At 42.2% G+C, this 13,852-nt stretch overlaps 1 protein-coding gene across 1 annotated transcript; it reads left to right on the top strand.

Annotated features, from left to right (window-relative positions):
* The first annotated feature begins 1,247 nt into the window (after positions 1–1,247).
* On the top strand, positions 1,248–13,018 carry LOC142184837 (cytochrome P450 2G1-like). The gene is made up of 9 exons (XM_075259940.1): positions 1,248–1,418; positions 2,350–2,512; positions 2,596–2,748; positions 3,866–4,026; positions 6,976–7,152; positions 7,565–7,706; positions 10,343–10,530; positions 11,084–11,225; positions 12,788–13,018. Exons 1-9 carry the CDS (start codon positions 1,251–1,253, stop codon positions 12,967–12,969), a joined length of 1,476 nt encoding a protein of 491 aa, XP_075116041.1. The 5' UTR covers positions 1,248–1,250; the 3' UTR covers positions 12,970–13,018.
* Positions 13,019–13,852: the final 834 nt, after the last annotated feature.

Here is a 13,852-nt window from a genome sequence, read left to right as displayed (position 1 = left end):
TTGGAACCAGTTAAGGGAGTTTGGACGGGTTCTCAGGACTTTCTGAATACATAGAGTGAGGGATAGTGTCGGGGTTCACAACGGATAGAGACAGTGACGCCGCTGATAGAGAGCAAGCAGGGCGCGTTTTATTTATATAACAAATCAGTAAAAAAGTGATGTCCTACCAGGCTCAGGACACAATGCAAGGCACAATAAACATCTCGAACTTATCTCCTCCAGAAACCCAACACTGAACTTCTCCTGCATTGTATCTGCACCTTCTTATGCACTTTTTATAGATGCAGATGATCAACCGGCAACCTGGCCCTACTAGCAGACCTAGACCGGACCTAGACCGGACATAATGCCATCTGAATCACAGTCTTTTTCTGTCGAAAATTGCTGTCTTTTTTGTCAAGATATCGCTCTTTTTGTCACTATGAAAATTCACTCTTTAAAGGAACAGGGAATTGTTATTGCTCCAAATATATAACCTTGTTAGGTGCCTTGGTGGGGTTGACGAAGTAGAAGGTGGTATGATGGAAGTGGGAAAGGAAACTGCTGAACTCAAAGTAATGAATGTGTTTCTGTGAATATTGTGCCCCCACACAGTATAATGTTCCTACAATCACCCCAATACTATATGTCCCCACATTATAATGTTCATCTCCAATTACCCCACAGTACGAAGTCCCTCTCCTGCTGCCCCACGGGGACATTCAACTTCTCTTGACAGTACAGAAACTGAATAACACATCTGGCTCCAAAACTAACAGCATTGAAGCTCAGGAACGGTGGGGGCTAGAAAAGAAATTCCTACTGTGCCAGAATCAGATAAGAACTGGTGTTAGTGGAGGCGGTGAAAGATTCTCTTCAAGTCCCTGCCTGGAATGTATTATGGGGAAGCTGCCTGGTCCTTTCCGGGTCACCTGATTCTGTTTTTCTTTGCTTCTGTGTTTGAGATTCACCAGAACCTAACATTTTTAAAAAATCTGATCCTTTGGCCCTTGTATTGTTTGCTGATTTCTGTATTTCAAGCCATATTCAGTATTTGTTCCAGTCTTGTCCAGAAATATTACACGATGTCCTACTTGTGAAGACAAATAACTCCACAATCATCAGGATTTTATGCTAATTGGCAACAAATTGTTGCAACATTCAGATTCCCAGGCTCCACCTCCGCCCTTCACCTCTAGGGGTTTGGATATATAAACAACAAAAGATCAGTCATACAGTTGGAGTCTGTATTCTCTATAGACCTAGCAGAGATGGATTTACTGACGCTTTTTCTAACTTTTTGTATCTCATTCCTCATCTTAGTTGCAACTTTAAAATCTTTTTGGAATGGTGGAAAACTCCCCCCTGGACCAGTCCCTCTACCACTGCTGGGTAATGCCCTGGATATAAGAGGTGATATTGTGAATTCTCTGATGAAGGTGATTACTCTCAATAATATGTAGTCTTTATATTTCAACATTCTACAAAACTTTACAAGCTATAACCATGTTGCTCACTTTTTACCTTTCGATCACTTATCTTATTATCCTATGAACGCCCCCTTAATCCACACATTATAATATCCACAGTCCTCACACAGTATAGTGCCCCCTTGTACCAGACATTATAATGACTTCTGCTGACATACTAGGAGAGGTGAGTCCTAAGAATCATACTCACTGCTCACTCCTTGGCTCCACAACAACTAATAGATGATTCAAGTTCGGCGTACTGTTTACCAGGCCAGCCAAGGGTAGCAAGGGGTAATTTTAATTGTCAAACTGCCCCCTCTTGTATACCCCTTCTTGCAACATTGTAACCAGTAGAGTACCATTAGCTCACAGCCTTAGCTTGGTTGTCTTGCACAACTTCTGACATCATTAGCTGCATGCCGTCCGTTCCCTTTCCGTTTGTATCTGGACCCAGACCACCATGATAGCCTGTTAACAACATATCTCACATAATCCCTCCCTGACAATATGCTGCTAACCATCATTTGTAGAAGAATTCTGCTCATCGCTGCTCTTAGAAACTGCATGCAGCTGTTCAGTAAAATAGCACAGTGTGAACCCGGCCTAATGTGGTATCAAGTCACAGGCAGTCGTCAATAAATCTTCCACTGTGTGAACTGACAACAGCAACAGCCAGGAGTGGAGATGGTGCTATGTGAAAAATGTAGCTAGACATGAGAGGTAGGTAATGTATCAAGTAGATGCAGAATGTTGTTTGTTGTTTTTTCACAATGGGTTTTTGGACATGGATCTCCTGGAGCCATAGTCTTTAGATGGACTAAATATAATAGGGTGGAAGACAACTGGTTTGGGGAATATTCCATAAAGGTGCTCAAGGTTCCACCATTGCTCCCTTCAGCTTAGAGAGATGTATGGAGATGTGTTCACGGTGTATCTGGGCTCCCGTCCAGTTGTGGTGGTCACCGGGTACAAACTAGTGAAGGAAATATATGTGGACAATGGGGATGCCTACTTAAACCGAGGAGATCTGCGAACATTGGATGCCTTCTACAAGAACGATGGTAAGAACCAGTCCATGTGGGCAATTTTAATTGTAGCCATTTCTATTATCATTGGGTGACGTTCATGTACAATCATTGCACAGGCTTCATGTTTACTGCCAATATGAAGCGGTGGAGGGAGCTCAGACGCTTTTCTCTAATGACCCTGCGAGATTTTGGTTTTGGTAAAAGGAGCACTGAGGATCGAATTCACGAGGAGATCAAGCACTTGGTAACAGCTCTAAAGAATACAAAAGGTTATTATAGAAACCACCAAACTAGGAAGGTAAATAAGATGGAAATTAAGACCAAGGCGTCAACCATCATATTAATACAACAAGTCAAGGTTTGGTGCAGAGATTATGGTTCCATTCTATGTAGACCTAAGCCCTTTTGTGACGCCATATGGTACTATAATATGACACAGTATTATGTAAGTATTCTCCCATACAATCCCAGTTGTAGGTATATGAAAGTACAATATGGCTCCATACATGTATAGACTATGTACAACTGAGAACCTACTTGGAAGAGGAACCCAACAAACCAATATAAGATCAGATATTCTTTCTAAATCCCATCAAGGTTAAAAATTTTAATTAATGGACATTTCAGCAGAAGACATGTGTGGTCACCTGGTCACAAGATTGGCAGTAGGACTGAAGGATGGTTGCCAGTTGCCACATGTGTCATCTACCAATCAGATGTTCACATTGAATCTAGAGATGAACAAACAGGTTTGGATTGAACCAAATTCTAACAGAATTTTCCAAATGTTGTCCTTAACCCGAAATTTTCAAAAAACACTACTATTATAATATAATAAGTGAAAGCCCAGGGGAGGTGCCGCAACCTAATAAACAGAGATATTCCCCTTCTCTTGGGCAACCTTGTAGCGTTCGGAAGTTTTTAGGTATCCTTTTCTGGCTTCTGACTGATATCATGTCCCGGGGCATTACTGGACTGCGAGGGAGCTCAGCAGGGGTGACTGTTTATTAGGTTGCGGCACCTTCCATTGGTTTCCAGTTATTGTAGTATAATAATAATAATAGCACTTCCACTTTGTGCCAATAAGAGTGGCCTGAAATGATCCATATGGTCAAACTTCATGAATATTCGGCAAACTGAGTATTACGAGCTTCCCAATCCCTGGAGAAATCTAATTGATTGTTGTCAGGTAAAACCAAGCTGTTAAAGCACAAGGGCAGGAGTTGTCATAGGAACACAGGGGCAGGAGGTTTTTAACTTTACCCTTTTATTTTTGCCCCTGGTATATAAAAGCCTCTGAGCCGACTTCCTGTGACATTACAATATCTAGTGCACAAATTCAGAATAAGTTAGAAATGTAATTGCTATTAATACATTTCCTTTTAGAGTCATTTTTTGATCCATGGCAGAGTCTCAGCAAAGCCTTTTACAACATTATCTTCTCCCTCATGTTTGGACATCGCTACGACTACAAGGACAGAGAAATTTCCACTATATTGTCTTATATTCATGAAACATTTTCCACTATGAGTTCACCCTGGGGACAGGTAAGGAGAGGGCAGGAAAAAAATGTATATTGTGATTGACTGTGACTGATTTTTTTATAGATCCAACCAGTAGGTGGCGCTATTTCTTATATGTGGTTATATAGGATTACTAGCAGTAGCCAGGTCGGCTTTGCACGGGTATATTTCATTTTTGTTTGTGTAGTAGTCCTGTAACAATAGGTTGGTTGCTATGGTGTAAAGCTGTGTGCATGTGAAGACTGAAAAACTTGCGAGTTTCCATTGGTCCATAAGTGTCATGTGATCATGTGTATCTCAGTTTGCATATGAGTCAAAAACCTGCGATTGGTTGTTATGAAAACCTGGAGTAAAGCTGTGTGTATGTGACCTTGTGTAACAGTGTCATCCACAGTTTCCTGCCCATTTAAAGCGGACGTACAGCACTCAAGAAATAGCCCTGGGTTGTTAAGAAAATCTGGAGTAAAGCTGTGTGCATGTGGAGACTAAGTATCTGCGAGCCTCTATTGGCTGATAACGGACATGTGACTGTATGTATGGAAGTTGGAATGTGAGTGAAAGGCTTACAGGTTTGTATTGGCTAACGCAGGTCACTGTTGGGGATACTGTATCTCAGGAATGGTACATTTGAGAGAGCTGATCTAAAACCTTCCCGAACACCTGATCTATTTGTGTGCCAAATGTGGTGAGGATCGGTCCAGTCGTTTGGTCGCGCATAAAGAACAGAAAGGCAGAAACCCTTTTATATATAAATAAGAGATTAAAACATTGCTGATTTCTTCAGAAATATTGACATTGCTGTCCAATAGAAATGAAAGATCCAATTGGTATCAAACCAGATTAGACCTAAATGTAGCAAAACTTTCAATCTCTCAAATGTAACATGAGGTAGAAGAGCCGAGAGGAGTAGGATCACATGGTCTTGTAGCTTCTTAGCCAATCATAAGTCATTAATGAAAAGGTCACAGTGATGATGTCATATGCACTGTATAAGATGATGTGTAGCGACAGGAGCCATCATAGCCTCCATACAGGCAGTGAAGTGCCAGATCGTGTTTACCCCCAAATTCTGCATACAAATAATAAAAAGTTCTGTGTTACTTCTTCCTCCATCACTGCTGTTGAAATATTTAGCCAAATCCAGAAGTGTATTGAGCAGAAGGTCGAAGTATTAGGGCTTCTTTTATAGTTCCCATTCCTTTTTTAACCGTACTTGGATTTGCGTCAAAAAAACGCAGCAAAATCTGAACCCCCCAAAATTCTGCTTTTCTGTAACATGGAGCCATGGATTAAAGGCGTTTTCTGGGAGTGTTACAGTGTTGGCCAAAAGTATTGGCCCCCCTGCAATTCTGTCAGATAATACTCATGTTCTTCCAGAAAATGATCGCAAGCACAAACTCTTTGGTAATATCTTCATTTATTTTGCTTGCAATGAAAAAACACAAAAGAGAATGAAAAAAAGTCAAATCATTGATCATTTTACACAAAACTCCAAAAATGGGCAGGACAGAAGTATTGGCCCCCTCAGCCTAATACTTGGTAGCACGACCTTTAGGTAACCATCAATGAGTTTCTTACAAGGCTCTGCTGGAATTTTAGACCATTCTTCTTTGGCAAACTGCTCCAGGTCCCCCCTGAGATGTGAAGGGGGCCTTCTCCAAACTGCCATCAAGAGATCTCTCCCCCACAGGTGTTCTATGGGATTCAGGGCTGGACTCATTGCTGGCCACTTTACAAGTCTCCAGGGCTTTCTCTCAAACCATTTTCTAGTGCTGACCTGAAGTGTTTTTTGCGTCATTGTCCTGCTGGAAGACCCATGACCTCTGAGGGAGACCCAGCTTTCTCACACTGGGCCCTACATTATGCTGCACAATGTGTTGGTAGTCTTCAGACTTCATAATGCCATGCACACGGTCAAGCAGTCCAGTGCCAGAGGCAGCAAAGCAACCCCAAAACATCAGGGAACCTCCGCCATGTCTGACTGTAGGGACCGTCTTCTTTTCTTTAAAGGCCTCTTTTTTTCCTATAAACTCTGTGTTGATGCCTTTTCCTACTTTTGTCTCATCTGACCAGAGAACATTCTTCCAAAACGTTTTTGGCTTTCTCAGGTAAGTTTTCGCAAACTCCAGTCTGGCTTTTTTATGTCTCTGGGTAAGAAGTGGGGCCTTCCTGGGTCTCCTACCATACAGTCCCTTCTCATTCAGATGCCGACGGATAGTATGGGTTGACACTGTTGTACCCTCAGACTTCAGGGCAGCTTGAACTTGTTTAGATGTTAGTCGAGGTTCTTTATCCACCATCCGCACAATCTTGCATTGAAATCTCTCGTCAATTTTTCTTTTTCGTCCACATCTAGGGAGGTTAGCCACAGTGCCATGGGCTTTACACTTCTTGATAACACTGCGCACGGTAGACACAGGAACATTCAGGTCTTTGGAGATGGACTTGTAGCCTTGAGATTGCTCATGCTTCCTCACAATTTTGCTTCTCAAGTCCTCAGACAGTTCTTTGGTCTTCTTTCTTTTCTCCATGCTCAATGTGGTACACACAAGGACACAGGACAGAGGTTGAGTCAATTTTAATCTATTTCAACTGGCTGCAAGTGTGATTTAGTTATTGCCACCACCTGTTAGGTGCCTCAGGTAAGTAACAGGTGCTGTTAATTACACAAATTAGAGAAGCATCACATGATTTTTCAAACAGTGCCAATACTTTTGCCCACCCCCTCTTTTTGTTTGGTGTGGAATTATATCCAATTTGGCTTTTTCACAATTCTTTTTGTGGTTTTCCATTGAAGACAAATTAAATGAAGAAGATATTACCAAAGAATTTGTGCTTGCAATCATTTTCTGGAAGAAACTGAGTATTATCTGACAGAATTGCAGGGGTGCCAATACTTTTGGCCAACACTGTATGCTATATCAGTATATTCCTTCTGTATCTACTTACTATTGTATATATGTTTCATCGTAGATATACGAGATGTTTCCAGGGCTGATGAGTTTTATTCCGGGACCTCACCAGAAAATATATAAACTTATGAACAATATTAAGCAGTTTGTTGATAGTAGAGTAAAAACCGATTTGAAGACTTTGGATCCTGATAATCCCAGACACTATGTTGATGTTTTCCTCATTAAAATGGAAAAGGTAAATTCAGAAAGTTTGATTGTTTTACGCTCCATCAGTTGTCTCTTGGGTTATTGTGCTTGATATGTTTATACAGTCCATGCTATATCTACGAGGCAGACGCTCTTCTAGAGATGTGTCCAGCCTTACTTTGCCTCTATGAGGTCGACAGAGTTGAGCCATTTGGCTTTGGCAGTTATTAATAGGTTGTTGTGACTTAGGATAACTATTCGCTTATCATGATGTAATAAGATGGCGCAGTGCCGGACAATAACCTAATCCGAAATAATTCCTTCTTCCGGGAACCCCAGCGATCAGCTCACGTTAATGACTGGTATACAGGAGCCTCTGTATGTCATATACAATGTAGTTTTAGATATAAGCCATGAGAATGATAATAATGACAATTTACCACTCTCTTCTCCGGCACTAGGAGAAAATAAACCCACAGAGCGAATTTAACCTGAAGAATCTCCTGGCCTGCACCATCCAGATCTTCTTTGCTGGAGTGGAGACCATGAGCACGGCCATAACCTATTCTCTGATCATTCTTATGAAATACCCAGATGTCTTAGGTAAGTTGGACATATCTTAATAATAGGGTTGAGTGAACGTGTTCAGAAAAGATCGGATTCCGATCGGCAATCGAGAAAATTTCACGAACGCTGTCGGAATTCCGAACACGATCTTTTTAGGTGGGATCGAGATCGGTGATTATTTGCCACAATGCTTTGTTACTGGCCAGGCATTGTGGGAAAAGCTAACAATGTTAGCCTTCACACTGAGTATATGCTCAGCTCATTCTGAGCGGAGTGTATACTCAGTGTGAAGGCTCCGCTGCGGTTCCATAGGAATGAATGGAAGCAGCCAGCACACAGCCATAACCCCCTGCGCGCTGGCTGTGTCCATTCATTCTAATGGGAGACTAGCTAACATCTCTAGTAGCTACTTAACTGCAGAGATGGCTGGTCCAGTGCCTGGTGTTCTCGTTCTTATTCACCTCACTGCCTCCACCTCCCAGGTTAGTGTTAAAGAGCTAGGAAGAAGGCGAGGCTTGAGGCTTAGGAGAGTGTGGGCGGGTACAGGGCAGGGAGATGTGATGTCTCCCCTCCCAGTACCCGCCCACACTCTCCTAACCCGCCCAAACTCTCCTAACCTGGGAGGCAGGGGGCAGCGAGGCGAAGAAGAACGAGAAGACCGGGCACCGGACCAGCCATCTCTGCAGGTAAGTGGACACCAGGGGGGACTAAGTAGCCAGAGGATTAAAAAAAAATCCTCTGGCTACTTAGTGATTAAAAAAAAATCACTACACAGCGTGGATTCTAACAATTAAAGCGTTCAATTGTTAGATTCCATGCTGTATAGTGAGTAGGATTGCTTTTAACCCCTTCCCTTCCCGTAATAGTACGGCGCATGTCGGGTCTGTAACTATGGTGACCGCCTGGGAGCCGGGCGGCCGCCATAGCCGCCGGGTGTCTACTACTACTTTAAGCAGTAGACAACCGGCTCTAATGCCTCTGATCGGTCCCCGGACCGATCGGAGGCATTAACCCCTCCGGCGCCGCGGTCAAAGGCGCCGGAGGCGCCATTTTCCCGGCGGCGCATTGGCGCCGCCATTTTGGCCGGGATCGCCGGCTCCTGGAGCATGCTCCAGGGCTGACGTCCCGTTGCCATGACAGCCTGGAGCCTTGTACAGGCTCCCAGGCTTGTCTGCAAATCCTCTCTTTTGCAGGCTGGTCTATGCAGCCTGCAAAAGAAAGGATGCTTTTTTGCAATGCATTGCAATGCATTAGCATTGTAATGCATTGCATTAGTGATCAGATCCCCTGGGGTTCAACACCCCTAGGGGGTCTAATAAATGCAAATAAAAAATAAAAAAAAAAAGTTAAAAAAAATATAAAAAAATATAAAAAGAATTAAAAGTTCAAATCACCCCCCTTTCCCTAGAACACATATAAAAGTAGTTAAAAACTGTGAAACATATACATGTTAGGTATCCCCGCGTCCGAAATCGCCCACTCTACAAATCTATAAAAATATTTTTCCGGCAAAAATAGTCGAAAGTGCCAAACCGCCTTTTTTCACTGTTTTGATTCTGATAAAAATTTGAATAAAAACTGATCAAAGCAATAACATTTCCCGAAAATTGTAGAACTAAAAAGTACACCCGGCCCCGCAAAAAAAGACGTCCTATACATCCCCGTACACTTACGTATAAAAAAGTTACGGCCGTCGGAATATGGCGACTTTTAGAAAAAAAATTTTTAACACAGTTTTGGAATTTTTTTTAGGGGTCAAAATGTAAATAAAACCATATAAATTTGGTATCCCTGGAACCGTACCGAAACACAGAATATAGGGGACATGTCATTTTGGCTGCACAGTGAACGCCGTAAAACCAAAGCCCGTAAGAAAGTCGCAGAAATGCATTTTTTCTTCAAATCCACCCCATTCTGAATTTTTTTCCTGCTTCCCAGTACATTATATAAAATAATTAATGGTAGCATCATGAAGAAAAATTTGTCCCGCAAAAATTAAGACCTCATATGGCTCTGGGAGCGGAGAAATAAAAAAGTTATGGGGTTTAGAAGGAGGGGAGTCAAAAACGAAAAACGAAAATCAAAAAATGCCATCGGCGGGAAGGGGTTAAAATCCGACCTCCGATAAGTTAAAAAAATCCCATTGACTTGCATTGGGATCAGATTTGGGATCGAGATCGGGTTCGAATGAAAAATGATCGGAAATCGGATTTCAAAATCGATCCTGAAAAGTCAAGATTTGCTCAACCCTACTTATTAACCCTTGGCTCTCTGGCACCGTACATTGTATAGTAGTAGTGCATTTTCAAGGAGGGTTATCTCCTAATTATTAACTAATAAAAGGTCTAGGACATATTCTCTGTACTGGTTGTTCAGGTTTTCAGCCAAATAGTAGCTGCTGCTTATGGCAGCCTCTATTCTGTATTCCCTGTATTCAGTAGGCACTGACAACTGACAACTCTTGCAGACAGCGGCACTTTACATGGCTCTCTACCTAGTTTTATTTGGGGTTACTGTAGATTCCACTATGTCCTGAATATTGTGACATGCTGAGACTTATAGTCACCCAATAGTTGGATAGTCTTAGTTTGTAAACTTTCACTTTTAGGGAAGTTGCACATGGAATAGTTTTTTTTTCTCATCTCAAATGAATTTATTTTCCTGCCCTGCAGCTAAAGTGCACAAAGAGATCGATGATGTCATAGGCAGAAATCGTGACCCAACATTACAAGACAGGAACCACATGCCGTACACCGAAGCGGTGATTCACGAAATGCAAAGATTCACAGACCTGTTTCCAATGGGAGGACCAAGGAAAACCACAAAAGAGGTGACACTGAGAGGATATACATTACCAAAGGTACAGAATACTGTATATCTCTCTGCACCTACTATGGATGGGGGGTTTTGCCTTCCCCTGGATCAACAAAGTAGGGATTGTAGGGTTATAGGTTGGACTTGATGGACTAATGTCTTTATGCAACCTCATCAACTATGTATATGTAACTATGTCTGTGCGTGTCCTACAATGACATCATACAAGGCCAATGGGAAGTGTGTTACCATACCACTAATACATTGATTTCCATCTCAAACTCCCCCCCCCCCCCAACACCCTCTTGTGAATATTCCATAATTTCTCAAGTTCAGATTAGCCCTCTGAGTAAGTAGCACTTTCATTTTGTGCATTATTAATTACTGTTTTTTTATTCAAAAGCTTAATTAAAAAAATCCAAAAGAAATGTAATTGTTATTGCGACAATATCGAGCTCGGGGAGGACGACTGTGTCCAATAATAACTGAGAGGACACAAGACTTATAAAGAGGTGAAACTACAGACTAGACTGTATGACTCTACTATTCTGTACATGATAATACATTGTTCTCACTATGGAATAACTTGTACATTTCAGGACATTAATATCTGCCCTTTGCTGACATCAGTTCTAAAGGATCCCTCCTGCTTCAAGTACCCGACAGAATTTAACCCTGAGAATTTCCTCAATGAGAAAGGAGAGTTTCAGAAGAATGACGCGTTTATGCCTCTCGCCACAGGTAAACCCAGATACAGATTCTTTATCTTCTCATACATGTAGTGTCCTCCTGATAGCCAGCCATGATGTCCTTATTGTGCTCAGGTTATCTTCTCATACATGTAGTGTCCTCCTGATAGCCAGCCATGATGTCCTTATTGTGGTCCTCCTGATAGCCAGCCATGATGTCCTTATTGTGGTCAGGTTATCTTCTCATACATGTAGTGTCCTCCTGTTAACCAGCCATGATGTCCTTATTGTGGTCGGGTTATCTTCTCGTACATGTAGTGTCCTCCTGATAGCCAGCCATGATGTCCTTATTGTGGTCAGGTTATCTTCTCATACATGTAGTGTCCTCCTGATAACCAGCCATGATGTCCTTATTGTGGTCGGATTATCTTCTCGTACATGTAGTGTCATCCTGATAGCCAGCCATGATGTCCTTATTGTGGTCAGGTTATCTTCTCATACATGTAGTGTCCTCCTGATAGCCAGCCATGATGTCCTTATTGTGGTCAGGTTATCTTCTCATACATGTAGTGTCCTCCTGTTAACCAGCCATGATGTCCTTATTGTGGTCAGGTTATCTTCTCATACATGTAGTGTCCTCCTGTTAACCAGCCATGATGTCCTTATTGTGGTCAGGTTATCTTCTCACACATGTAGTGTCCTCCTGATAACCAGCCATGGTGTCCTTATTGTGGTCAGGTTATCTTCTCATACATGTAGTGTCCTCCTGATAACCAGCCATGATGCCCTTATTGTGCTCAGGTTATCTTCCCATACATTTAGTGTCCCCTCCTGATAACCAGCCATGATGTCCTTATTGTGGTCGGGTTATCTTCTCATATATGTAGTGTCCTCCTGATAACCAGCCATGATGTCCTTATTGTGGTCGGGTTATCTTCTCATACATGTAATGTCTAGTGATTGGCGAACCCCTCAAGGTTCATTTTGGATCCAGTTGGTTTTGTCTCTGATTCATTTTAGGTCAAACAAGTTTGGAATGACTCACGCCTTGGCATAAATCATAGTGCTTAGGGCTCTCTTAGGGCTTCTTGTATTGATAATAGTGACAGTCGTCCTGCAATATTTTTTCCCTGTGCTGGGACACTATGATATCACAGTACAGAAAAAGTAAAAAGACATGATGGTAGTGGGTGAGAAACAAAGAGAATAAACAATAGTGGAGCTCCTGCTAATATACCAGACATGTATAGACATCTAGGCCTATTGGCTTTGGAGACAAAGCACCTGCTCTGACGCTACATTCAAATGGACCAATCACAGGAGAGTCCCTGCCTGAAAACCTGCGCACAATAAGGACATCACGGCTGGGTTTCTAACAAGTTCCACGACCACAAAACGTTCCTGCGTTGATGATCATATCCATTTTCACCCATGATTAAGATAAAAGACTGTCACCACTAAGATGGTTAGAGAAAACCTTTAAAAGTGCCAAATTTTTAATATTAAATATTCAAAAATGTTTAACTTTGAGTATCGTCATGTTTATCAGAGAAGCCCTTTAAGTGTTGAGATGAGTTGGTTAATAAATCTCTTCTATTTTTTTTTTTTTTTTAGGAAAGAGGATTTGTCTTGGACATTCCTTGGTGCAGATGGAGATTTTCCTCTTCCTTGTCTCCATTTTGCAAAATTTTAACATAAAATCCTCGGTCCCGAGAGAAGAAATTGACATTACCCCAAATGTATCTGGAGTGGGGAACTTACCTAAACCTTATAAAATGGCTTTTATTCCCCGTTAACTGGAAATCTTCAAACATTCATTTGCCAATTGTAGTCGCTGTTGTCAGCCGGGAGGCTCCTGTATATGTGATGGATTAGTATGATCTATTCTGCACCTGCATTAGATAATTTGTTACTAGATGTAGAGCTGGATGGAACTCTCAGGTTGAAAGGGGTTAATTGTGCCTAAATGTTCAACAAACTTTGCATAAATCACGTGCATAGTATAGTCAAACAAAAAGATTAAAAATTATAGTAAAGGAACGGCTTCTCTGCCCTTTTATGAGGCCACTTTCCAGCTTTCCCCTCACTCCTAAACTGAGTTCCACTCTGAATTCTCTGCTGTATCTGTCCCTAGACTGCAGATCACTTGTATCACATTACACATCTGTAGTGAGACTGATATTAAGACACAACGCATCAGGATTAGAGATGAGCGAACAGTAAAATGTTCGATATTCCATATTCGTTTCGAGTAGCCCCGCAATATTCGACTACTCGAATCGAATATTGAATCCTATTATATTCTATGGGGGGAAAATGCTCGTTTCAGGGGTAGGCAACATTCGATCAAATAGAACTTACCAAGTCCACGAGTGAGGGTCGGGCTGGATTCTCCAAGAAGTCTTCTCCGTGCAGCGTCCCCGCGGCGTCTTCCAGTTCTGAATTCACTCCGCCAGGCATCGGGCCTGGGCAGAGCCGACTGCGCATGTCTGCACTACAAGAAAATGGCCACTTACAGTCAAAGTGGCCATTTTCTTGTAGCGCGGGCATGCGCAGTTGGCTCTGCCCAGGCCCGATGCCTGATAGAGTGAATTCAGAGCCAGAAGACGCCGCGGGGATGCTGCACGGAGAAGACTTCTAAAGGTAGGAGAAGAACCAGCGTTGATTGGCCGACTGTAT

This window comes from Leptodactylus fuscus, chromosome 11, assembly GCF_031893055.1.
Source record: "Leptodactylus fuscus isolate aLepFus1 chromosome 11, aLepFus1.hap2, whole genome shotgun sequence".
NCBI classification, from domain to species: Eukaryota; Metazoa; Chordata; class Amphibia; order Anura; family Leptodactylidae; genus Leptodactylus; species Leptodactylus fuscus.
This window is presented reverse-complemented; position numbering and strand designations above follow the sequence as displayed.